The 27,332-nt window shown below is 41.4% G+C and overlaps 1 protein-coding gene across 1 annotated transcript; it reads left to right on the top strand.

Annotated features, from left to right (window-relative positions):
- WDR1 (WD repeat domain 1) lies at positions 1–27,332 on the top strand. The gene is made up of 15 exons (XM_089777809.1): positions 1–244; positions 673–794; positions 4,705–4,795; positions 9,474–9,621; positions 12,894–13,074; positions 14,977–15,054; positions 15,939–16,019; positions 16,135–16,368; positions 17,146–17,235; positions 18,519–18,673; positions 19,500–19,587; positions 22,815–22,925; positions 23,598–23,771; positions 25,920–26,064; positions 26,404–27,332. Exons 1-15 carry the CDS (start codon positions 229–231, stop codon positions 26,511–26,513), a joined length of 1,824 nt encoding a protein of 607 aa, XP_089633935.1. The 5' UTR covers positions 1–228; the 3' UTR covers positions 26,514–27,332.

Here is a 27,332-nt window from a genome sequence, read left to right as displayed (position 1 = left end):
GGCGGGGCGTGAGGCGCGGGCTCGCGGCGAGGGGAGCTGCTGCCGTTGCTCGGCAAGCGCAGAGTTGACTATATATGGTCAAAGCGAGGGAGTAGCGGCGAGCTCGGCGAGCGCTTCCTGATCCGCAGCTCGGGGCCGAGGCCGGAGCAGGGAGAGGCTGGGCCGCCGTCACCCGCCTAGGCACCGAGCGCGTCGCCTCCCTCCGGCCGCGGGAGCGAGTGGGCGAAGATGCCGTTCGAGAGCAGTGAGTCCGCGGGTCGCCGGCTGCTGCCCGTGCGCCGCAGGGAGCCGCCTTGGGGCGGCCGGATCCCGCCCTGGCGGGTCGCTGGGGGTTGTGCGGCCGGTGCCGGGAGCGCTGCCTTCCCCCTCGACAGTCTGGCGGGGAGCGGCTCGTGCCGAGTTAATGGCTCCGCTGCCGCTTGCTCGGGCTCCCTCGTGTCCGCGCCGCAACTGCCCCGGGCGGTGTCTGGGACCGGGCTCGCTCGCCACAGACCCCCGCTAGCCCCGCACGGCTCCCGGCGCAGCGCGGGGTGGGTGCCGAGTGTTCCGCGTCCCGGGCTCCGGGGACAGCAACAAGTGACTGTGGAGCCGACACTGGGGCGGGGGCACCGGCTTTTGCAAGGCGCTGGCTCGGGGTGCCCCAAATCAACCTACGAATCTTTCTTTTTGTAGAAAACGTGTTTGCCAGCCTGCCCCAGGTTGAAAGAGGTGTCTCCAAAATCCTTGGCGGGGATCCCAAGGGCAACAACTTTCTGTATACCAATGGAAAATGTGTCGTCATCAGGAACATTGATGTAACGTATCCTATAATTTTTGTTCATTTCATTATGTGGTTCTTTCCTCTTAGTTTCTCTCTCTGGCTCTTCCAGCTGCTCTCCCTTACTGGTTTGTTCCTGATACTTTGGAATTTCTATTGAGGTCAGGTATATCTCTGCTGAAGAGACAGGAGAGGGTGAATGACTCAGTCATAAAATTGTGGGCAGGGACTACAGAAATCTGTAGAAAATCTCAGCAAAACCTGCATAGTCTCCTCCCTTCCCTTGCTGTAGAATTTAGGTTTGGGTTTGGATTTCATGTTCTGCTTGGCCCGATTAATATGGTCATACAGATATCAGTATTGTGCATCCTAGGGACCTGTTAAAATGATTTTAGTTAACAAATACCCCTACTTGCTGCGCACAGCCTTATAAATCGAATTCAGTGTTGTGTAGCATACTGTTACACTTCCAATTAAATATCAGAGAGCTGTTTTGATTTTTAGAATGCATCTAATATCTGCATATGCAAAGCTCTCAGCCTTAGTGCTAGGGAGCTTCACAGCATATGAATGGTCAAGATTAAACAGGTATGTTCAGAAGGTTATTTTTTTTTATGCCTTAAGCAGCAGTTAACTGTTAACAATGTGCCATTTAAATGGTAATACTGATAATCAGGCTGCAAGGACTGCATTCTTTTGAAATGCATGAGAGCGCTGACCTGTTGAAGAACTGTTTCGTTTGATTAGGCTCCTCACCCTATTGTCCTGTCCCTCAATGTAAGGTTTGTTTCTGGGTGGGAATATGCACACCTTTCCAAGATATGTTTCACTGATAATGACTGGTATTCTCCTTTGATGGGTATATCTGAATATTTTATTTAGTTGTTAGTGTGTTAAAAGTGCCTTCAATGATGGACTCAAATACTAAATTGCTGACAATTACATTTTTGTTTTTAAAACATTCTCTGATTTGTCTGAATTTGTTTCTAAACTTTCTTGAAATATCAGAACTGGAATCCAATGTAGTTTTAGCCCCACATCTTGGCTAAATGACTAAAACAGCAAAAATGTCTCTTCCTGAAGCCAAAAACGTCATTTAAGAAGGTAAAATGGCATCTATGACAAATGTACAGAAAGATTATAGAAAGCTAGTTGACCAATACAACTAATATTGAATGTTTGTTGTAAAGCTGAAAGTGAACTGGCAAACAGGGAAAATCTTCTGGTATAATAAACTGACTGAAACCTATTGTTAAAATTTGTCATAATGTTTGGTTTTAATGTCAAAAGCATGTATCCTAGTATTTGAGTCAATCTGTTGCAATTTACTAGAGATGATTAGTACTATTTAATGGTACTATTAAAGGACCATGGATGTACTATTGTTGAGCTAATTTCTGAAATATAACCCATCAAAAATAGGGAAGCCTAGATAAATAACTACCTCATGTTAGCACAAACAGGACAACCTCCTGGAGAGCACTACATGGGATCCCTGTACAATATAACAATAACTCTGCCCCAATTCCACCTGTGACTGCTTCATCCTAGTCAATAAAATAGACCACATCGTTGGTGTCTTGCAAATATTTTGTCCTGAGTAAAGCACTTGCGGTAATGAGGATGTTCTTAGTCATAACAGCGAAATCCAAAACTTGCTTTAGTAGGCTGAAGTTCTGGATGTGTGTTGGAAAAGCACTGCTAGGGCAGGAGAGTTCAGTGATACTTGGAAGACTTGATATCTCACAAATATTTTACCTTGGTTATGGATCCTTCATCCTGCAATGTCTGAGGCAGTTTGAGCTATCATAAGCAGTTTCAGTGTAAGGAGCCACATAAGCTTCATTAATTACCCGAATTCTGTGGTTTTGTTTGGTCTCACTTTTTGTTTTTGTCTTGCTCTGTGTGCCCTTCCTTCTCCAGCTAGTGGTTCCTCTTAAAGAATTAATGGTAGTGATATATTCTTGACCCTGAATTCCTACTCCTAATTTTTCTGGATTTATATCTTCTCATTTTAAAGGGTGTTTTTGACTTCTCTGTGTGACGGATGTATGTAAATGAGGGGACTGGCTGTAATGGGAGGAAGGAATAGTACTATTAAATATGCAAATAATATAAACTGGGAAAAGACCCTTCTTTGGCATGTATAATCTTTTAACAGTAGAGTTTTTTTTTTTTTAAACAAATCAAAAGCTTGTCTGTCTTAAATTCAGTACCCTGTAAGTCTTGATTTTTATCCACTTCAGTTGGTTCTTGCAACTCTGCTATAAAAGAGGAACTACTCTGTTGGCAATAGACTAGATCTGCAACAGAGGCGATATTAACGTAGTTGTCTTGTAGATATGGCATGTTTTAAATACTTAAAATTCAATCACCCAGCAAAATGGAGAGTGGCAGGGAATTGGGTGACCCTTTAAGGTGCAATAACTTCTGACTTGCCTGAGCTAAAAGTGCACTCAACCAGTACAAATGTTTTCTTGACCAGAAATAGAAAAGCGTTCTCTTGCCTGAGTAGGCTACATTACATCTCTGAGAGACTGACAGGACTGGCAAGAGCAAGACCTCTTCCTGGTAAAAAGCCCAAAAGCTTCCTAATCAGAATAGGTACTCTGTAACAGTCCAGTTTCTCCTGAGCACAGTTGAATCATACTGTATTACTTAGTAGTTTATGATACTGTTGAACAAGTGTTAGTTTATGAAATACACTCACTAACTTTCTGTAGACCAAACACAAGTCCTTTTGGAGAGAAAAGGTTAGTATTCAATGAAATGTCTGGTTCCGTAACAGACTTTCCCAAAGGGAAGTGGAAAATCTATAGTTGTAATGTCTTAAAGCAGTGATGCAACTTAATCTGAATTTCAATTTTCCTATCGATCATAGAAATAACTCTCTATACTACCCCTTATTTTGAAACTTGGAGAAAGCTGCTTATAAATTAGCTTTGTCAAAAGACAAAGTCCCTTCAATCCACATTGACTTAATAAATCTCCTGTGCCTGTTGAGACAACTCCTGTAATAAGTCTCTAGTTCTAGCAGTGAAGACTTAAAGCAGGGCTCCTCAACTTTAGAAGCCCTGGGGGCCATGATGATACTTGAAGCACATGCAGAGGGCTGCAATTTAAGTGTGGTTGCGCGCGCACACACACACACAGCTTCTTTCACGCTGATGGGTGTGAATACAAAGATTAAGGCAAGACAACACAGGCCCCATGTAAGTCGTTTCTGTGATATTAATAAAATGCAGTATTTACTGATTTCCACCCATGTGACAGCATTTTTAATGAGCAATGGCAGTACAGGAATTTTACTACTAAAACACATCGAGAGACCATTATATAGATTACCTTTTTTGTTTTGGCTCCCACCTGTGGGCCGCAAACAAATGGGCTGTATGTTGAGTAGCCCTGAGTCAGTACTATACTTAGAAATTACAGGTGCATATGTCCTGCTAAGCAAGGGTTTGTTTAATGTTTTTTATTCTAAGGCTTAAAAGGCATGTTTTACTGAAAACCTTCACATGCTTAGTACTCTACAAAGTAGAACAGTCTTACTTTCTCCTCTCAGTATATACATGTTTCAGAAAGCTACTTCTGCAATGTAGAGAGAGATAGGGTTACAGTGAAATGTAGTCTTTCAGTCAATAAGTTCCAGCCTCCAGTATTGTGTAAATTCCAAAGTATCGGTACACTAATGTATGATGGCCATTAGGGATATTACTTCTCACTATAGCAGCCATGTTAGATGTCTGTCACATTAAACAGTATGTTTCCACTCATCTGCAGTATGTTTCACTTTGGTTCTTCTCCACTCCCTTTTATCCTACATAGGACTTAAATATCTCCAATGCCTCGGCTTTAAAAGTGTCTTGATTCAGTTTTGGAAGCACTGGTTCTCTCTTTCTCTGAAGCCCACTAATATAACTTTGTAATTTTTTTTTAATCTGTAGAACCCAGCAATTGCTGATATCTATACTGAGCATGCCCATCAAGTTGTGGTTGCCAAGTATGCTCCCAGTGGATTCTACATAGCATCTGGAGGTAAAGTATCAGTACACATTCTGGTATGTGGACAGGAATGTTGAAATGCTTAGGTAAAATTTACTGGCACAGACTTTAGGTATACAGCTTGAACATAGTTAAATTACATAATATTTAACAAATATATCTTCCTAACTGTGTGCCTTTTAATGTTACACTATGCTCCATCCCTCATGGAGATAAGGTGGGTGGGTGTGTATTGAGTGATTAAAAATTCAGTTTCTGTGGTTAAGACCTCTATGTAGTTTGGCACCATTTGCGATCTGGCATCCCTGTGAGTGCTCCTGGGCTGGAGCACTCACAGGGAAAAGCCAGCAACTCCTCCACCACCTTCTCAGACTTTCTGGAGTGACATGAGCTCAGGGGGATAGGAGGATGCCTGGAAGAAGAGACTGTGGAGCCCCGTGGCTGGGGTCCAGTGTTAGGTGCTAGGAGTGCAGCTTGGCTGCCACAGGGTTGCGCTCCTGGGTCTCCACAGCCACCCTGCCTCTTTAACCCAGTGCACTCTCCCATTCCCTTCCCCTCCCACCCTCCTGGCTGGCATTGACTGACTAAGAGGGGAAGAGGCAGGTTGTGGCTGCACACAGGGCTTGGTGTGCTCCTGAATCCTGGCTACAGGGTTCTGCAGCCATCCTGCCTCTTCCTCCAAGCAACCTGCACAGTCCCCGCTTGGTTAATTCTGGCCCCTGTGCTGCTGCTCCTGTTGTTTAAGCAGAGCCTGGTAACCAGTGGCATTAGAGCAGCTGGCATTAATTTTCTCTGGACCGGTAAGTTCCCTTGTTTGGGACTGGACCAGGGAGGTTGGGTGCAGGAGCGGGTTGGGGGATGGGAGTTGCTTACCTGATTTCCATCCTCCTCCTGCTGCTCCCAGACACTGCCCCTCAATTGCTCCCATTGGCCAGAACTCCAGCCAATGGGAGCAGTGATGAAAGCCTCCAGGCAAGCAGTTCCCTGCACTGCTATTCCTCCAGTTGCAGGGGTAGGGAGCGGCAGTGTGCAGAGCCACTTCTGGGTGCCCCAGCCCCCCACACACAGCCTATGAGGCTCATGTATGGTCTTCTACTTGTATGTAAATAGACATAAAGGTAACTTACTATAAACTGTCGTTTTGCTCTAGTTGAATGACTTGTCTGCACATCAGCATTAGGAGTGAACTGTGGAATTTTTAATTTTGATGTTTTGCCATTTTTATAGCCTAGAAAACCTATAAAGGGCCTCAAATTCTTGATCTTTAAAATGAAATTCTGCCACTGACTTTGTGTCTTTCATATTTACACACACAGATTCTCACTTTTCTTATTGCTGGCATCTCACTCAGGGCTGCAAATCAAACTGCAACAACTTAGCAGGAAAAGGATATTGATTTTTGCATTTTTGTGTAGAGATTCTATGAAAACATTGAGCATGAACCCAAACTTAGGGAATCTACACTAAACCAGTCCCTTCCTGCCTCATCTAGATTCTTGACAGAAAAATAAAGTTTGTTTTTGATGCTGTTGTATAGAAAGAAACAAGCCTATATTAATGCCATGGTCCATTAGAGAATTGATTTGTCAGATGAAAGGACAAAAAAAATCAATCAGGGACAATTTATAGATGGTAAGTGTTGGAGAATAAATATTAATAAACTAAGTACTATAATCTTTTTAAAGAATTATGTAAAATTTTCATGGAAGCGCTGTTGACAAGCAGTTAACTTAACTTGAATTCAAGCTCCTAACTTGTCATCTTCACTCTTTAAATATGTTCATAACCCTTATAATTCAGAATGAAACCTTCCAAGAGTGCATCCCTGAAAGATAGACTTCCTTAGTCTGCAAGATGAAGTTGACTCCAAATCAATTGGAATCCTGGCTCCAAGGAAGTCCCTGAGGAGCCATATAGCACTTTCAAGATCTCCTGAGCCAGGCTATAGGGTCTCAATATATAGGTTCTCCTTCTCCATGGAGATTCTCAGTGTTTTGTTTTGTTTTTTGTTTTGTTTTTTCCTCAAAGCTGAGCTGTGCATGGTCATGTCCTATCAAATCTGATTCCATAGCACATGGAGAGGAGGGGTGTCCTTTTTATGCACTTCTACCTGAATAGAACCAGTGTGGACCTGCTATGAGAGCACTCTTTAACTGTTGTGAAGATTCAGTGATTCACCCCACCCAGAGGGCCTCTCCATGCATATCCTAAACTTTGCATATCTTTTGAGCACAGATAGGGTGTATGTGTTAAAAGATCTGGATAATGCAGTCTTGTAAAATCTGTGCAAGAGACATGGCTTTCCTGACTTCCAGTCCATGTGTGGTGTCAAAACTGTGGAGTCTGCTCTCCCTGCCCCAGGCCATCACTTTTGGGTCTATTCTGTGCTGATAATTTACTTTGCAAAGTTCCCATTTGTTTTCTTCTTGCTAATAAGGCAAGGCAGAAATACAAAATTCCTCTGAGGGGCACTGAATGGTAGCGAGGTCCCCCTTCACTGAGAGAAATGCAGCACTAATCTCAGTTGTGGTGTAGTTAGAGAAGCTGCTGCTAAGCAGAGATCAGCTACCAGGGGCATCATCCATGTTCACCATTTGGGTCTTGAGTCTCGTCTCTTCTCCCTTCTCTCCCCCTTCTTGCCCCCAACCTCTCTCTGAATAACCTGTCAGTAACGTGCCACTCCACTGAGCACAGATCAGAAGCATATATTTAACCTTGAGGTATGTCAGTCTTTATTTTGTTTGATTAGGTACAAAATGTTTAAAATGAAGCAATTGTGCATTAAGATGTGTCACTATGAGAAGCACCTGTGCCTGCATTTTTTTTCCCATAGATATTGCTAAGCTGAATTAGATAACCCAGGAGCAAACAGGCTATTTATGCTAGTGTTCTCATCATTGCTACCACGGCAGTAGTGAAATGGTTGGGGAAGTAACAAAAGGTTACTTCAGTGAGTAGGTTACTGGATTTGGATTTGGGAATAATGGGTTTGAATCCAGGTTAAATTATCAGACTTCAAGTTTTGGGGGGGGGGGGCAAACCTCTTAATCTACCTGGTACCTTTTTCCAATCTGTAAAATAGTTATAATAAATCCTTACCTCCTGTCATGGGTGTTGAAGTTACTATATTGAAGAGGACCATAAACTGGTAACTTTAAGTACACAAGCTGGTGGGTCTGGCTTTATCATGTAACTTTTAAAGTCCTAATACAAAGAGCAAACTTGTATGGGTGTTCTTATGTTATACAAGACCAAACTTGTTTGAATTACACGAGGAACATCACTATTTTCTCTGAATTGAAGGGCCCCTCTATTTTCAAGAAATGGCAATTTTCAGGTGTATTGAAGCAAATATTCTCAGGTCTCATTTTTGCTTAATGGTCTGTCGTGTTTTAAACAATTTTGCCTGTCATAACATTGTTGAATAATGAAAAAAGGGAGTGACTGCATGGGCCAGAGCTCAAACCAACATGCAAGTTCACCTGTCTGCTTAGAAATGTGGCAGGAGTCTGTGGCTGTGGAACAGGCTTCATCTGCAGGACTATAGAATACTAGGACTGAAAGGGACCTCGAGGTCGAGTCCAGTCCCCTGCCCTCATGGCAGGACCAAATACTGTCTAGACCATCCCTGATAGACACTTATCTAACCTACTCTTAAATATCTTTAGAGATGGAGATTCCACAACCTCCCTAGGCAATTTATTCCAGTGTTTGACTACCCTGACAGTTAGGAACTTTTTCCTAATGTCCAACCTAAACCTCCCTTGCCGCAGTTTAAACCCATTGCTTCTTGCTCTATTCTCAGAGGCCAAGATGAACAAGTTTTCTCTCTCCTCCTTATGATGCCCTTTTAGATACCTGAAAACAGCTATCATGTCCCCCCTCAATCTTCTCTTTTTCTAAACTAAACAAACCCAGTTCTTTCAGCCTTCCTTCATAGGTCATCTTCTCTAGACCTTTAATCATTCTTGTTGCTCTTCTCTGGACCTTCTCCAGTTTCTCCACATCTTTCTTGAAATATGGTGCTCAAACCTGGACACAGTACTCCAATTGAGGCCTAACCAGCACAGAGTAGAGCAGAAGAATGACTTCTTGTGTGTTGTGAGCAAGACACCTGTTAATGCATCCCAGAATCATGTTTGCTTTTTTTGCAACAGCATCACACTGCTGACTCGTATTCAGCTTGTGGTCCACTATAACCCCTAGACCTCTTTCTGCTGTACTCCTTCTTTAGATAGATAACTTCTTGCATGGACTGTCATAATCATCCTCAGCTTTGAGGGATCTCCAGTGATTGCTGAATACTTATTTGACCTTCTAGGTAACAAGCTAGCTTTTTAATTTTGTACATATGCATTTAAGTACTCTAGGTACGGAGCAGGCCAGGTATTTATGCTTACCCATTGTTGATTGAACTAAAGGTCGTATTGGCACAAGTATCTGCTGAGTGCACAAGAGTCTACCTAAGACACCATAAATTCTGCATGCTGAACTTTGAATTTAGGATTTTGAAAGAGCTATGATTTCTAACGATTATTGGATTCAATTTTATTTAGGAATCTTAAGTCTGTATAATGATATGATAGCGTGTTGGGTTTTTAATACACTAGCAAATTAGTATGACTGAATTTTTTTACTGAGACAGATTGAGACATGTGACTACTTGATACTTGCTGGAACAGTGATAGTTATTTATTACTATGTTATGCAGATATTTCTGGAAAGCTTAGAATTTGGGATACCACGCAGAAGGAACACCTATTGAAGTATGAATATCAGCCATTTGCAGGAAAAATAAAGGATCTTGCCTGGACTGAAGACAGCAAGAGACTTGCAGTTGTGGGGGAAGGAAGGGAGAAGTGAGTAATTCTTTAAAGTATTGTGTCCTAACAATACAAAATCAGTGATGCAGAAAGCTCTCAGCTCCTCTAAGAGAAATGTATGTCTCACTCTTGTTTAGTCTTCTAGATTCACTGTTCAGTAGCAAAATTATTTACATGGCATTTCTCAGCTACAGAACTGAGACTAGCTTATTAACTGGGGAAATAGTGCCATTAAAATAGACCCCTTTAGAGCAGCTTTACCTTTTTTCCTTAAATGGTATCAATTCAAGATGGAGGGACACAAGGTAGATAAGAGTCCAATAAAAGATTTCATCTCATACACCTTCCATCTCTAATTTTGGGACCGACATGATTGCATGCAGTATTGTGGTCGATTCGAGATTTACTACCCAGAGGATGCAGTGGGTTGATTTGCTTTGTGTGTTCTGTTGCAGGGAGAACCACAAAGTTTTTAAACTTTACTGTATATTTTAGAGTGGCTTCTGCTTGATCAAGAAATCCTTCTTAACAGTAGGAGCTAGGGCCACTAAATTCAGTATCTATCTTCCTCTTATAACTTAAAGCAGCATAAGAGGCTGCGGGTTTGATTGTACCAGGAAAATGGGATGTGAAAGAGAGAATCAACAATTCATATATAGTTCTCAAAATTGACATCACTCAGCAAATGTTGAAAGACTGAATCAAGATGAGCCAGAAAAATGGGATGAACCTGGAATAGGATTTTCTCAGTAAGCCATACTCTATTCTGTAAGCTAAGAATTTTGGAGTAGTACTGTGTTTTGACACAGTTAAATAAATTCTTATGGTTTGAAAACTAGGTGACAATGTTACTGGAACCCAAATTACTTATAGCTCTTTTCCTATTATAAATAAGTTTATAGGAATGAAGAAATACACTTTATGGAATTCCTCATTAAAAGTGTGTGTTTAAAAAAAAAAAATCTTAATCCTCTTAATTTTTCAGATTCTTAATTCAGTGTTTATGAAGCTTTAAAAAAATGTACATTTTTCTTCTGTACACCCTTCCGTTCCCCCTTCCCCTGGCCCCCAAATTAAGAAGCTGAGCAATGCTAGATAAATATGCTAATGTTGTATGCGTGAGATTCTCTAACTATGTGTCTTCCCCATAAGAAGACACATAGTTAAATTAAATTCACAAATAACCACCAATGACAGTATTCTGTAATGAGTTAGAAGTGCCCATTGTATAGCTTCAATCAGGTATGGGTGTACACTTGCCAGTACAAAAGATTTGCAGACCTGTGAAGGTAGGGGCCAATCGAGGAAGAGTGGTATTTAGACATTGACCATGTACTATATCTTAAGACTAACTACTGTTTTGTATAAGTTGGTGGTACAGTAGCACCTCAGTTAAGGAGACTGAAAGTTGTTTGTAATCTGAAATATTCCAGAGTTCTGAGCAAGATGTTATGGATTTCAGCCATGGAAGGGCAGGGTTATGGGGCTTAGAGCTGCAACTTCAGTTCCTAGAGGTCAGAGTTCCAGGCCCGGGGGGGGGGGGGCAGCGAGGGCGAGGTGGTGTGGTGCATGAGGCTTTCTAAATCACTGGTCACAACAGCTCTGGGTGGGGGGGGGGGGCTTCTGTTTTGCAGGAGCTCCGGGCATTAGACCCAGTGGGTAGTGCTGGGAGTTCAGCCATATGGCTGTGTTCCTGAATACTCTGTTTGGGGGGGCTTCCTACAACTTCACTTCTGGTCTCAGTGAATTGAGGGGGAGTTTGTTGGGAGGTAAGCACTGGGGTCTGATGCACTGAGCTCCAGTGCTCTCACAGGGCAGACATCCTAAGTCTCCCTGCAGCTGCAGGGCCCTCTCCAATCCCCCCTGGGCTGACACCCTGAGCCCAATGCAGTATTTGCTGTGGTCTTGTTTTTGTTTCCGCTGCTGCCTGATTGGTGTCCATTTGACTGGTAAGTCCATATTCTGGTATTCAAATCTTTGAGATTCTACTGTCTAACTCCTAGCTTAATACTTTGGGGGAGGTGCCTGCTGTAATACTTTGTTTGCTTAATGTCTCAAGGATGGAACTGAAGAAATGTGTATGATGTCTTGCATGTCAATGTACATATTTATGTATTTTTTAAAATGCTCAGAAGTACATAAGTTAGAGCAAAGTCATTAATGTTTTCTAACTAATTGTGTTGCATTTCCAGCAAGTATAGCTTCATTTTAGAATCTTGCTGAAATGGTTATCTAGAGCATATTTACTTTATTTTGGAAGTGAGTATCTTTTGTGCTGTTTTAAAAACACAGCTGACAAAGGACCTTATGTGCCAAGGAAACTTGTTTGTGGTTACAGGCTAACTCTGAGGCTTTTTAAAAATATCCTTGAATTAGTAACTGGCAACTTGTTGGTCTGCTAAGATTTCTAGTCACTCAGTATCTGTGGCCCTTCCTGGGCTTTACTGAACTGTCACTGTAAGACAGCGGTGGTGAACTTCAGGCCTTGGGGGGTGGATGCAGCCCCTGGCTTGCTTGGATCCGGTCCCTGAGGCTCAGAGTTCCCCACCACAGGGCTGAAATTCACAAAATGTACTAGGCTGGACCTTTCTAGACTCTGGGGTGTAAGGGTGAATGAGGAGTGTCTTTTCTCCTCAGTTGGGGGGCCACATCAGCGAGAGGATCTTGTTTTGGTTCTCTTTTCCTTTGCTTCTCTTGTCTCGTGTGTGACCCCTGACTAATCTTTCTGTGAGTCAGCAGCCCCTGACCCCCAAAAAGGTCCCCCACTCCTGCTCTAAAACCTTACAGTAAGGTACTATGGAGATATCTCTGTGGTGGTCTGCATAAGCTAAATACTTCACTAACACTTTGCACTTGGAATACATGTGTATTCCTACAGGACTTAAAAGCAATAATCAACTGTTTTGGCCTAAACCACATGAAGGACTTGATGTGGTTTTATATTCCAGTGTTCCATACTGTCATCTGTTTGTAGCAACTATCCAATTGGGATGACAACTTGCTTTTAGGTAGTTGATCGCTTAAAATGAGATCCAAGGTATACTTTAATTTATAAGGTTTTGTATATTTGCATCTCTTTTGTACACGTGGCAGATGTGACTTTCTGAGGTATGGATTTTTTTTTTTCCTGTCTTAGACAAAGGACTTGAATATCCGTTAGGGAACAACGTTGCATTTGCATGGGATTAACTAGATGACCTAATTTCTATTGTCTGTGTGCACTCATACCAATTACTGGTGTATGAGGAGTTAGCCTTCATGTAACTTTTTTTTATTTTATGAACTAAGTGTGTATTGTCTTCAAATAGATTTGGAGCAGTGTTTCTGTGGGATACTGGCTCTTCAGTAGGAGAGATCTCTGGGCACAACAAGGTGATCAACAGTGTGGATATAAAACAAACAAGGCCGTATCGTATCGTGACTGGCAGTGATGACAACTGCAGTGCTTTCTTTGAGGGACCACCATTCAAATTCAAGTTTACTATAAGCGTGAGTCTAACACACACATTCTGTTAAGGCTGTGCATGAAGTCAAATGGTGTATATTAAGTCTGAACAGTTCTCCGGCATACCTAATGTGTGTTTGATATAAATCATTGCCATGAGAACTTAGTTTCCACAAACGCATGTTTGAGGAGAATTGAAAGTCTAGCTCAAGCTCATAAAACAAAATAAATGATGGGTTAGAAAGGAAACAATCTAGTTTTCAGGACAGTATAATTTTAAGTGTGATGTCTCTGATCTGTTTCTGTACTGGCTTTAATTCACTCTCCTGAATTTGCAGGAAGGTAACTGGAAACAATTTTCAGTATTTGTTGGAGGTCAGTTCTTTCCTTTGTCTTAGTGGAAACTCAGTATTCAACCATGTGCCTTAATCTTTCAACAGTGTCCAGTTTGGGGGATGAGGGTTTAGAATTTTCAAATCTCTTTAAAGGATTTGGTTTCTCAATTCTAAATAGGAGTTAAGCATCCAAATCCACTGAGGCAGCTTTGGAAGTGTTAGCCTAGATTTTGAAAAATCATTACTGGTGGTTATTTTATTCTTTGCTGCTACCTTCTGTCGGGGGGGGGGGGGGAATAAGTAGTCTTCACACTGCACTAGTGCAATACGAAGCAGAAGTTAACTACCTGCAGCTCCCATTGACAGTGTTTTGTCATTCCTAGGCAATGGGAGCTGTGAATGGTATACCAGTGGGTAAATAAAGCATCTGGTTGTCCACTTACTGCCCATTCCTGTCTTAGGGAGTCTCTATCTTATTACTCCTTCTGAGTAGGGCTTGCCACTCATCCCTGTTGCAGATTAAGTCCCTACCATACTAGTACGTCTTTAACTCCTTTCAAGAAATGTAAACTCAGTGACCTGACTCTTAAAGGCAGTTAGAAACCTATTGTTTTTACACATGCCTTAAGTTGAGTTAAAATCCTTACTGGTTTAACCTCTCTGGTCCAGCAACATCCGAGGTCCAAAAGGACTATGGATGTTGCTGAACCATAGAGCCCCAGGGCAGGTGGAGCCAGGAAAACCCACTGATCTGCTGACAGCAGCTGATCTCCCCTGGTCCAGCAAACTCTCCTTCAGGATCTGTCAGCTTCTGAGGGTGTTGGACCACGAAGGTCCAACCTGTAAAGTACTTTTTTTTTTTTTTTTTTTTTTTTTGTCTGTTTTCCATTCCAAACTTAACTGATTGTAGCTTTGGAGATTAGGGATGTAAAAGGTTAACCAATAAGTCTTATCTTTAATTGGTGAGGCGTTCTGGTTAACCAGTAGTGGCTGAAGTAGCTGCTACCTGCCCACCCTGAAAGTTTAAATGATTACTGATAGTGGCTAGACTTGTCTATTGGCAACTCTGCTTCAAATAGTTCAACTTTCAGTAACAGTTTCTTTAACAAATCAATGAGTAAAAATAAGTATTGGGCATGAAATGGATGCATTTTCTGATGATTGAGTGGAATTCAATTTACCTGCAGAAAACCTTGGTAATCAGGCTTATGCATACGAAATGGGATAGGATGGGGTAGAGGCAAAATAGGACTGCTCATCCTGCAGGGGAAGAGTGCTGTTGTTGAGCCTTCTTGCCTTCTAGCCAAAGCCATGATGAGTACTCGTGATCTGACTTGTACCATGCATTAAAGCTGTTTGAACTGCAGAACCATGGATGCCATGACTGTCCTTGACCCACCTCTGTCATGTTTACCAATGCTAGACTGGTTCAGAGGTTTCATCTGTAGGACTGTCTGTCCCTCATAGCCAATATGTGGCTTGAGGAGTGCAGAGAGCCTCTCACAGGAGAATTTCACTGTAAGTGAATGGATCTCATGGGGGTCAAGTAACTAATTTGAGACTTCTGAAGCTTTTATTTTTTCATTGGTTGTTAATTGCTGTCTCCTGCAGGACCATGGCCGTTTTGTTAACTGTGTGAAGTTCTCGCCTGATGGGAATAGATTTGCTACGTCTAGTGCAGATGGCCAGGTAAAAATGAACTGCCACCTTGATATCAACTTGTGGGAGAGGGGAATAATTGAGTTACATGCCCCTTTTGATGAGATTTGGGGGAGCAGTACTGCAGCCTACATGCTTTCTTTTTACTATGAAAAAACAGGCTTAAGAACTGTCATTATCCCCCTGTGATACTGCTGTAGCAGCTGTTCTACAAAACCCTGGTGCTGCTTCTATCAGGCTATCCCTGTTTCTCTTCCTGATACACTTCCTCAGTGCAGGTTACGTATGTTCTGGAGGAATGACAGCCCTGCCTATAGCTCTTCTCTTCTCTTCCTCCTCCCCCCCCCTCCCCCCCAGCAAGGCTTTCTTCAGTCTGAGGGAATTTGAGAATTCTTGGATATTTTCCTTTATGGAAGAGCTTGATTCTGTACCACCCTATAGCCATACTTGTGCTCCACTACTGGTCTCTCAGCACTGGCTGAGAAGGTGGGTGTAGAGTAAGTGGCTAGGTAAGAGTCTAGCTGTACACATTATCAGCTGAGGTCCAAAGGATGAGTGACAACAGCACTATTGTCATGGATAGCTTCCCTGCATAGAGGAAGATTTCAGTGACTAGCAGGAAGCTGCTGCTCTTACAGGAGGAACAATTAGCATAATATTTGTCAGTGTTTTAGATGTCAGACTTCCTTAGAACAGTGTACTGTTTTCATTTAGAATACCATAACATCCTCTGGCACCTAAATATTTAGTACAGCAGTATGCATTTGTTTTGAAGACTTGACTTGAAGTTACTTTTATGCCTGCAGCAAAGAGCTGTTTAATGCACATAAATAACTTACAAAATACAAGCCTCCATTTAATTGTCATTTGTCTAATATATGTATAATAATGAGTTTTTGTGGGTTTTCTTAAAGATTTTTGTCTATGATGGAAAGACAGGAGAGAAAATTTGTGCTCTAGGTGGAAATAAGGCTCATGATGGAGGCATTTATGCTGTAAGTATTTATAGTTTTGTAACTACAGCATAATACATACCTAACTTCCCACTGACAATGTATTGTCTTATAACAGTGCATTCAGTGTACTAAAACAGATATTCTGTTTTTACAGATTAGCTGGAGCCCTGATAGCAGTCATTTGCTTTCTGCTTCTGGAGATAAAACTGCTAAAATCTGGGATGTTGCTGCTAACTCTGTTGTCAGTACATTTAACATGGGATCAAATGTTCTGGATCAACAGTTGGGTTGCTTGTGGCAGAAGGACCACTTACTGAGCCTCTCCCTTTCGGGTTACATTAACTATTTGGATAAGAATAACCCAAATAAGCCTCTACGTGTCATAAAGGTATGTTGACTTTGATCAGGCTGCAGCAGCGCTTCTGCTACACAGCTTGGTTTTGGCAATAATCTGTTTAGTAGTAGTAACAATTCCATCAAGCTTGGATATTGTTGAACAAATCACTGACTTGAAACCTCAGTCATTAGCAATCAAATATAGTAGTTATACTTTGCAAATTTGTGAGTAATGGCCTTAATTATGCTAATAAAATAACTTAAGCACGTTTAAAAACTAGGGAGGAAGGTTAAGATGACACTGAAAGATTGAGTTAGAATAGCACACATGGGGATTTTATTTCATCATCCTGCAAGTGTTAAATGTTATGAACAAGGAGATATGGTTCACTATGCAGTCAAGCTTTAATATTAGGAATTATGTGGCAGGAGCTTACGTTTTTGCATGAACTAGAAACCTGTGTCCTAGATATTTTTTTTATTGTTACTGTAAATCTGGCAACCAGTACACACACATAGGCGACCATATTTAACTATCTCCTAATCATGGCACTTGCTTATGATGGAACATAACACTTATGTATTGAAAGGAATCTAGATCCAGAAATAAAAAACGTGCCTAATCATACCAGAGAATATCTATTTCTTTGGAATTTGTATGGAAATATAAAGTGTTAAGTACTCAGTGTATTGATTCCTTGAAATGGACTTGAACAACTAGTCATTTGAACTTTTTATATCTCACCAGTAGCACTTCATGAACATATTAGCTTTGTTATAGTTTGAATAAGTTAGTGGGTGATTCATTTCTCATTATATTGTCTCACAGGGTCATAGTAAATCAATTCAGTGTCTGACAGTGCATAAAAATGGTGGAAAATCCTACATTTACTCTGGAAGCCATGATGGGCACATTAATATCCTTTGTTGTGATCAAATGGATTATTCTAATCCCGCTTTTCTTTAAAACGGATATTCAGCTTTCTTGGAACTCAAGCACATTTTCTTCAATAAAGTGAACTTTCTTTGACACTTCTGAATAAAATTGTATTGCTGAATCACATTGCTTCTAATGTTCTATACATGGCACTTGTCTGTAGATTTATCATTCTCTGGAGTAACTTGCTTTCCTGATACCACAGTAGTCTTACCTAAATCCCTATTAATGTTTATAAGAATGGCCATGCTGAGTTAGACCCAAGATCCATCCAGTCCAGTATCCTGTGTTCAACAGTGGCCAGTGCTGGGTGCTTCAAAGGAAAGAAACAGAACAGCTAACCACGTCAGTCCATAACTCTTTCAATTCTGAACTCCATGTTGCTCTGCCTCTAGGCTTTTATACTAAATATCTTTCTGCATTGCTCTAAACTGCAAGTCTTTTTATACCACCTTATGGCTTTAATTTCATTGCTGTCCTCAGAGTGGGCGGTCATCTTATTGTTTCTTGTCTAGCCAATGTCTCAAGTATAGTCAGGTCCCCAACCCCAGAATTTGGACATCTGTTATTATATAATAACCTCAGTCTCCACTAGCCTGTGGACCAATAAACGTTGAATGCAATCTAGCTCTCCCCTGGGGTGTTTTGAGAGTATTAGGCTGTGAGGTCTGTAGCTGAACACTACTGAACTTTTTTCAGTAATGGGCAAATGTGAGTGTGTTATCTCTTTATTCCCTTAAACAATTATGTATAATACTCAGGGCTCGACAAATAATACAGTCTACTTGCCCGTGGCGAGTAGATTGTAACCCAGAAGAGCTGGGTTTGGGTGATCTGCGCATACGCAGATCGCCGGACAGCGTGGCTGGCGAGTGGAGCTCACCGCAGTTTGGCGAGCCCTGATAATACACTTGCTCATTAGTGAACATAATGCACCCTATAACTGCATTACCTCTTTTTGGAAAGTATGTGAAAATTGAGGACTTGCTAAGGAAGAAACTTTGATAACATGTCAGAAATTCCTCATTAGTCAAAGATACAATGTCCCTACCCATATCTCCCTTGGAAGGTGTTCCTTAGGCATGGAGACCTAATGCTTTCTAATTTATGTGCCAATACCTTTCTACTGTTCTAAACTGATTATCAAGTAATACTTGAGTTGGTGTGTTTTCATTAGTTGGCATTTGGGAGATGCAATCATTTCTCCCCCCCCCCCCCACCCCCTCCCACTCAGAAAAAAAATTCCTTAATTCTACTCTCCACATTATTGGGATTCTGAAACTGGGGAGAATGATGGCTTCTCTGGAAAAGGACATACAAACCAGGTTTCTAGAATGGCTGTGGATGAATTGGATCAACTGGTCAGTTGCAGTATGGATGACACAGTGCGTTATACTAACTTAAACAAGAGAGACTACAGGTTAGTGAAGCTACTACATTTGGTTGTGCTTGAATGTGGTGTGTCTAGTTGTACCAAGAGTCTTTCACTGATTGTAGTGTAGAATGCTGAATAGCTTCCTCATCCAGCTTGTGCAAATTTTCAAGTTACCATGGAAATGCTAGAAGTGCTTATAATACCAAATTTGCTTTATCTCTGAAACAAGTTCCTCAGTGTATTCAGGCAACTAAATTTTTATCTTCCATGCACGAGAGACTGCTTTTTAGATAATATATTTTCTGATTATATAACTATACCGGTCTTAGCCTGGTGTGTGTGTGTGTGGGGGGGGGGGGTTGTGTCTTTGTTTGTGTGGTGTGTGTGTGTGTGTGTGTGGGTTTTTTTTTTTTTTTTTTTTTTTTTTTTTTTGGTATTGGCTGACTCTTTGTGTGAGGGTCTTGTTGTCTTTCTAAATATTCACTGTATCAAAGAAAACACGTCCTAAGATTCTTTTTGGAAACTCTTTCCCCTGTGGATATGACAATCCTGCTTCTTCAGGAGATGAAGCGTTCTAGGGTTGCCCATTCTCTCTGAAGTTGAATTTAAGATCAGTCAATTCTGAATCAGAGCATCTACATGACAATTTAATGTGGGGAAAAAATCTAATTAAAAATTGTATTGAGTGGTGCAAAGACAATAAGACCTAATTTAGCATCTAGCTAAGGAAACCATCTTCATACTGCATACATGAAGACTTCTTTCCTGATTACTTTTCAATGATCTCTCAATAGCTGATTGTTGAATTGAGATTTATACATTAAAAAAAAAAAAAAGAAATGATTTTGATCTTCATTTTATTCCTTTTCAGTGGCCAGGATGTTGTAAAAATGGATGTTCAACCCAAATGTTTAGCTGTTGGTCCTGGTGGATATACAGTAGTTATATGCATTGGTCAAGTAAGTACAGACCTAACCAGGTATTTTTCTGGTACAACCACTAGACACCACAGCTGGCCTGGACCAGCAAACTGAGGCTTGGACTGCAGAGCTGTTGCACTGCTGTGTAGACTTTTGTGAGCTTGAGTCAGCTGGTACAGGCCAGCTGCTGTGTCCTGTGTAACTAGTGCAGTATTTAATGCTCTGTGTGTATGTCATTGGTCTACTAACAAGTTTCTTAGAAAAATATTTCAGTGGAGGAGTCTGTTGGTAGAGGCAGCTGTCAGTTTGGGTCAGCTGTTAATATTAGCCCATGGTAATACTTAGCACTTGTATAGCACCTTACTATTTTTAAATTCTGTACCAGCATAACTAACTCAGTCTTACACCAGCAGATTCTTTATCTAAATACAGTTTTGGCACTGCTTTCTTTAAATCAGCTTGTTTTATTTTAAATTGATACAACCTCTGATGGGAATGTGTTATACCGGTATAAAGGTATTCTTGCATCCATGCTAGTTACCAAACTTTAAAATTAGTGGAAAAACCATATATTTTTAAATCGGCACCCAAACTACGTGTAGATGTACCAGTGGATTTACTGCCTAAGAAGGTTGAGTCAACATGAAAATCTAGCTGAAATTTTGAATCCAGTGCTGATTTACAGCAGTGTGGCAGCTGCTGCTGCTTTAATTGGTTATCCTACTTTTTGGAGTGCATGTGTCTGAACTCTAAATATGAAAGGTAATCTTTTCTGCTAGTGAGCAGGAGCAAATATGTACTTAATTTTCTAGCTCTTATAGTGATTATGAGGATGTCAGGGATTTTTGGTTTAAAATCTTATTTTTATGGACGGATGATTATAGCTAATAAAATCAGTTATTTGTTTTTTCCGATTATAACTACATTGGATATGGTCAGTATGATAGTCTTAGGACCTTGGTCAATAGTAAAAACATACATTCACCAGGTTTCCTTAGTCTGTTGCTTGAGCATTTGTTATTTTGGCTGACTGTGTTGTATCAATCTTTAGTGTACAGCTTGCTTATCTCTTGGCTCTAGGAACATACTCTGGTAGTTTGAAGATTTTTTTTATATTAATTTTTTTTTTTTTTTGGTATGACTCAAAGCAAAGATCCTTGTTTTTTCAGGAGTATCTGTTGAAAACCACACTTAGGGTGTGTCCAGCTACATGGCTCAGTCGATGGAGCCATGTAGATTAGGCTGATCAGCAGAGGGAAATGAAGCCGCGATTTAAATAATCGCGGCTTGATTTAAATTTAAATGGCTGCCACGCTGAGCCGACAAACAGCTGATCAGCTGTTTGTCGGCTCAGCGCGCTAGTCTGGATGCTCCCGTGCCAACCTAAAAGCCCTTTATCGACCTCCCCGTTATGCCTTGTAGGATGAGGTTTACCGGGGCGGTCGATAAAGGGCTTTCATGTCGATGGGGAGTGTCCAGACTGCCCCGATCTGCCCACAAACAGCTGATTGGCAGAGCTGGGCAGCCATTTAAATGTAAACGAAGCCACATTTATTTAAATCGCAGCTTCATTTCCCTTTGCCGAACAAACAAATCTACATGGCTCCGTCGACGGAGCCATGTAGTCTAGACGTACCCTTACATTCATAGGTGGTGGATATTGAGTAGGGATACTGAATTGCATTTAATCAACAATTTCCATTGACTAGTCGTTAAGGGAGGAAACTGCAGAGCCGCAGCAGGGGTTAGCTCCCGGCCTCTGGGGCTAACCCCACTTTGTGTGTCTGCCTTTTAAACATATTAAGAACTGCCAGGCTCTAATACTTTTAAAAAGGCTGAAGCGCAGTGGTGGGAGGGAAGAACCGGGCATGAGGCTTGCTGTGCCTCTGCTTTTTAAACTGTATTAAGCGTCTGGCAGCTCTTTTTACATTTTTAAAAGCAGAGGTGTGGCATCTGGGAGTGAGCCGGGAATCCGTTGATTCCCAGATCATGCCCAGTCCCCTGCCTCACCTGCCCCCGCAAAGATGGTGTTCGGGAGGTGGGGGGAACCAGCTTCCCCCAGCACCGGCTCCTGTGCTCCTCCCTCCTGCTGCATCCAATAGAGGAAATATGGGAGGGGGGAGCAGTTAGTCGAGTTACTAATGGACTATCTGATAAGCTTATGCTTATCGGATAAGTGACTAGTCGCTTAACTGCCTAATATTTGAGGCTGGGGAAAGCTGAGCCTCCCTAAACAGCCTTGTGTGGCCCTGCCCATGCTCTTCTTCCAGGCCTCATCCTGTTAGCCCTGACCACAGGCAAAAAGGGAGCTAGCCTGCACAGTGGGGCGGGGGAGGATGGGAGCTGAATGCCCTGCTCACTCACCCATCTGGCCCTCTGGCATTTCAGGGATTGGAGACGTGGACCTCTGAGCGCCAATGGGATGGGTAGGGTCTCTGGCCCACCCTTTCTGCCTGACACTAGCCTCCCTGAACCTGGTAGTCACCTGCTGCCCATGCAGTCCTTTGCAATGCTTTTGACTAATAAGGATGTAGGTTGAACTTTCATGATCTAATTGTCAGCCGAACTGTTTTTAGTGATGATTATAGTTGGATGGGGAAATGACCCTTTGGTCAGGAGTGTAATAGCATGTGTACTTTGACGCGTTCTTCCCCACAGAAGACAGTCCTATGAAATAGCATTTCAAGCAACACCTACTAGATTGTTCCATGCACCTCTTTTTGTTGTGACTAAATGAATTTCAGCCAAAAGAATATGCAAGAGCAAGTCCTGACTGCTTGCAGTTAGTAGATGGAAGGCAGCCTGCACCAGCACCTGCGTCACTTCTAAATGCTTGTGGGAGGAAAAAGCTTAGTCACCAGTCATCATAGGCATCTCATTCATTCTATGCAGATTAGAATTGTATCTCGGTATTCTTTGAACCAATATCTCCTATTGTAACAAAACAGGACTATGTAGCACTTTAAAGATGGTTTATTAGGTGATGTGCTTTCGTGGGCCAGACCCACTTCCTCAGATCTGAGGAAGTGGGTCTGGCCCACAAAAGCACATCACCTAATAAACCATCTTGTTAGTCTTTTAAAGTGCTACATAGTCCTGGTTTTTTTTTTTGTTTGTTTTCAGCTAGACTAATATGGCTATATCTCTATTACTATCTCCTACTGTGGCTCACTAGCATAGTGCACTAGTATGTATGGGGAAGACAGTATGACCTCTGAAGCATTTTGAGCCAATGCTCACTAGGGTGCATTGCTCTGCATTTATAGATCATCTTGATGAAGAACAAGCAGAAGTGCTTTGCAATTGAAGACCCTATCTATGAACCAGAAGTAGTGGCTATTCACCCAAGAGATGGTACTACTGCAGTGGGAGGACTGGTAAGGACACATTCTAGTGAAAAGTATTCCATCGTTGTGGGCTTTAGGTTATGGTTGCATCAAGATATCAAAGTTGGCAGTGTACTATTGGGGTAGTGTGTGTGTGTGTGTGTTGCGGTTTTTAAATTGGGGGGGAGGGGAAATAGTGCTGCTGGGTGTGTGTGTGTAGATTTTTTTTGTTTTAGTTTTTTAAAAAGAGCTGGCCTCCTACCACTAGCTCAGGATTGGGCAAACCATGGCCCATAGGTCACATCTGGCCTCAGAGCCTTTTAAATTTGACCCTGAATCTATTTCTGTGTTCCAGCCACCAATACCACTTCCTGGGTGAAACACCAAGTGGTGGAATGGGGCAAGTGATGGAAGGGCCCACCCTACAACTTTCACAACCAGACATGGTGCTCCAACCAGATAGTTTGCCCACCCTTCCACTAGATTCTCCCACTTCTGAGTGTGTGTGTATATATACTAGCCACAATATCTTCTCCCTACTTATCAAAACTCTGCCAGTGTTAATAGCATGGTTTTTAATTTGATGGCATATGGCCAATATACCCCTAAAATACTGCTTGGGAAATACATAGAAGGGGAAGTATTTGTAAATACAGAGGCTCCTCTAACTTAAGCCTGATTGATTTTTGTTGTGAAGCATTGACTTTTATTATTAACTTGCAGGATGGGAAAGTCCATTTATATTCAATACAAGGAAACTCTCTGAAAAATGATGAGAAGACCTTGGAAGCTAAAGGTCCTGTGACTGACCTAGCATATTCTCACAATGGTGCCTTTCTTGCAGTTTGTGATGCAAACAAAGTTGTCACTGTGTTTAGTGTTGCTGATGGCTATGCGGTAAGAAATACTGTATTTGACTTGTGAAATACTTCTAGTCCTAAAATTCTATGTCTAGAAATGAAAGCGCATAGCTAGGTGTGAGTTAGCCTTTATTGTGGGGGGGAGGGGAGAGGAGAGTAAGATGCTGCTAACATCTACTTGTGAATAATTCAGCCGTGCTTCTGTTGAGAACAATTTCACAGCAGCAAGTTTGAAGCCTCACAATTATGAGGAGAGGAAAAGAGCAGCATAGGCTGGCTGCTAGGAAAAACAAAATACAAACTTTACCCAAATCTTGTAACAAAGAACAAGAAAAATAGAGAAAACAAGTTCTATCCAAACAAAGGTATCTTTTTAAAAATCACTTGGCAGTATGTAAACTGCAAGGAGGAGAAGGAAGTCAGGCTAGGCTTACTGTGGTTGAACACAAACTATATAGGGTTTCACAAAGTCATTTGAATTACATGGTAGTGTCTATATAATGGAAGCCTCAGTCACAACAAATGCACAGTGAACTCCATGTGCCTTTCCCTGTCCATTATTGTGCATGTCTGCAAAAGAGTTCCCTAACTTCTGGAAACTGGGCTGGCCTGAGGAAGCAGTCTGATCAGACTATAACCTATGCAGAACTGTACAGTTGGCTTTCTGATAAAGCATTGTGGCTAGCAAATTAAATCTGTAAAGGCCATGCACTGAAATGGCAAGAATTGGAATTAGGGATCTAGCTGTACATTGTAATTCATATGCTTTTCTCAATAAAGAAGGCAAGGATTAAGGTTGAAACCTTTGCGGTAGCTAGACTGAGAGTTCCCAGGCTTGTCTCTTGGAGGTGTGTATGTGTGGGTTCTCTTTGAGGACAACAGGTGATATTTCAGATAAGGAGTGGTGATTTTTGTGATCATGGTTTTCCCATGGGCTTCCCCCCCCCTCCTTTATAACTTTTCTGTCTGCGTTCTTCTGGGAGCATAGTGTCTCTCTTAACCCACCACTATTGTTGATGAGCCTCTTGGAATACTCTGAGGTACATCATGTGTAAGACTTGTGGCATAGAAAGTTGTAGAGAGATGTCTGCAGGTTTTGCATCTATTATGGCAGAGGCTGGTGCCACTTTGAGATTGGGTACCCTAATCTGTAGGGCATTTAAAGAGGGAGGGCTTGAAGGACAAAAGTCAGGTTGGGAAAGATTTGTATCCAGGATGTAGTTCCCATCTAGTATGGATTATTACTTAAAACACCTACTGTACAGCTACTTTCAAAGGCTTCATATAACCTGTGTGTACTATAGCTGACGCTGAGCAGGCCACTTTAGAGTCCTAGGATCACCAGTTTGTTTACTTGAACCTCCAGACCTACCATTTTTTATCAGTTTTGGTTGGAATTCTGTTGGGTCTTCTCAGATGTTTATATAAATAGCATAAAATGGAGTTTTTAAATGGCTCTCAACAAATTTATGGCTTAGGCATGCTTTTCAAATGTAAAAGGCACTTAGTTTGCAGTAAGCTTCGGGGGGTAGCCAAGTTAGTCTTACAGGGGAAAAAAACAGGAAATGGTCTGGTAGCACTTTGTAGACTAACAAAACATGTAGATGGTAACATGAGCTTTCATGGGCACAGCCCACTGATACCATCTACATGTTTTGTTAGTCTGTAAAGTGCTACCAGACCATTTGTGTGGGGTTTTTTTTTTTTTGTTAGTTTGCAGTGTTTCTCTGTATGTGGAGTATACAGATATTTAACTGTTCTAACTAGAGATGTAAGTGACTAGTCGACTACCCAATAAGCATAGACTTATTGGGTAGTCGAGTTGCTACTTGACTAGTCACTCTGCCTCCCTCTCCCCATGCTACCTCTGTATTAGAGGCAGCAAGGGGGGAGCAGGAGCCAGCTTAAAAGCAGGGGCAGAGGCAGTGGAGAAAGGGCTTGAGTGGTGACTCAAGTAGTCCCCGCTCGCGCCTGGCCTATCTGCTGTGACTCTGCCTTTGAAATAGAGCAGGAGCCCTACAGGAAATTCCATTGACGACTTGATTAGCTGATTAATGAAAATTAACATATTAAAATTGTTGCATAATGAGGGACCATATCACAGGTAGCAGAAACAGCTACCTGAAGTCATCTTAAATGTAATAGCCAGTTAAATAACACCATTTTTCCAATAACTCCCAAATAGGAACATAACGTCTTCTATGGACATCATGCAAAAATTGTTTGCATTGCCTGGTCTCCAGACAATGAGCATTTTGCTTCTGGGGGTATGGACATGATGGTTTATGTTTGGACCTTAAGTGACCCGGAGACCAGAGTCAAGATACCAGGTATGTTGTGTACTTTGTTGCTATAAAGAGATTAGTTTTGAGACTTTTATTAGCCTCTCTCATAACAGGAGCAGGGCTTACTGTGTCAGGACTGCATCAGCAGTTGTCTTGCCATCTAAATAGAGGCAGGGTCATTTAATCTATCTGTAATATTTTAATTATGGGTCGAGACTACAATTCACTAAGTGCATTTGATGGTCAACTGCATTTTACAAGTACATTACTTATTACAATTCAAATTTTGTTCAAAATACTGGCTTAAGATGACTAAGAGCTGATAGCTTCTTACATGGTTGCATTTTTAAAAATTCTCAAACATACCTACTTCCCTCTTTACAGATGCTCATAGACTACATCATGTAAGCAGCTTGGCATGGCTGGATGAAAATACCCTGGTAACCACATCCCATGATGCTTCTGTCAAAGAATGGTCCATCTCCTACAAATGAACAGTCCTCCTACTTGAAAGGACCTCATCAGGGACTAGAACTACTGCAGTGGAACATAGCATTTCTCTCTTTAAAAGAAAAATTCTAATGGCCTCTGGGTCTTCTATCATATCTTCATATCTTTACAGGGTGTTCATATCTGTAATTAAATGTATTTTGAAAGCTTTAGCCAGTAACACTTTGCACATGAAAAGCACTTAAATTATGTCTGGAACTTAACCTTTGTGCTGAACATTCCAGAGGCAACAGCCAAATGAGTTGGCATGAAAAATTCAAACATGATCAGTTCTTCTTTTCTAACAGAGTCTGTGTGAGATTGTACAGCATGAGAGAAATAATTCTCATTTTTTCTAATTACAGAACATTTCTGTACTATGGTCATAAGAATATTTAGATGTGATCCAAAACAAATCAAGCTGTGCAGCTACTGTATATTACTTTGCTTGTCTGTACTGCACCGAACTGTTGCCTCAGATTTCCTCCTTCAAATAATGAAATGGGCTACACACATAATAAACGCTTTATGTATTTCATGTCAAAGTTTTGTGGTTATTTTAGGATGGAAATGTGGGATTTTAATGTACTTACTGTTGTCAGTATAATGTTTACAAATAACTATCATGGCATTTTCTCACTCTAGAAAACATCTTTGTTACCTTATGAACAACTGAGAATGTCTGGTCATTTCAATGTCAGGGGAGAACTTCTGCTTCTGTTTAAAGATAAATTTGTTTCTTAAAGAGAAGAATTAAGTTGATGTAAACACTTTCAGCATTAACACCTGTTTCATACAGGAATTAAACTGAATCATTGTTATGA

Source organism: Pelodiscus sinensis, chromosome 4 (assembly GCF_052426305.1).
Source record: "Pelodiscus sinensis isolate ZL-2025 chromosome 4, ASM5242630v1, whole genome shotgun sequence".
In the NCBI taxonomy this organism is placed as follows: Eukaryota; Metazoa; Chordata; order Testudines; family Trionychidae; genus Pelodiscus; species Pelodiscus sinensis.
This window is presented reverse-complemented; position numbering and strand designations above follow the sequence as displayed.

What these genes read in the sequence shown, in the direction of transcription:
- WDR1 (XM_089777809.1), top strand. An exon ending in AGCCTCTACGTGTCATAAAG is followed by an intron (nt 16,369 to 17,145) that starts GTATGTTGACTT and finishes ATTGTCTCACAG; the next exon opens with GGTCATAGTAAATCAATTCA. An exon ending in CTACTGCAGTGGGAGGACTG is followed by an intron (nt 22,926 to 23,597) that starts GTAAGGACACAT and finishes ATTAACTTGCAG; the next exon opens with GATGGGAAAGTCCATTTATA.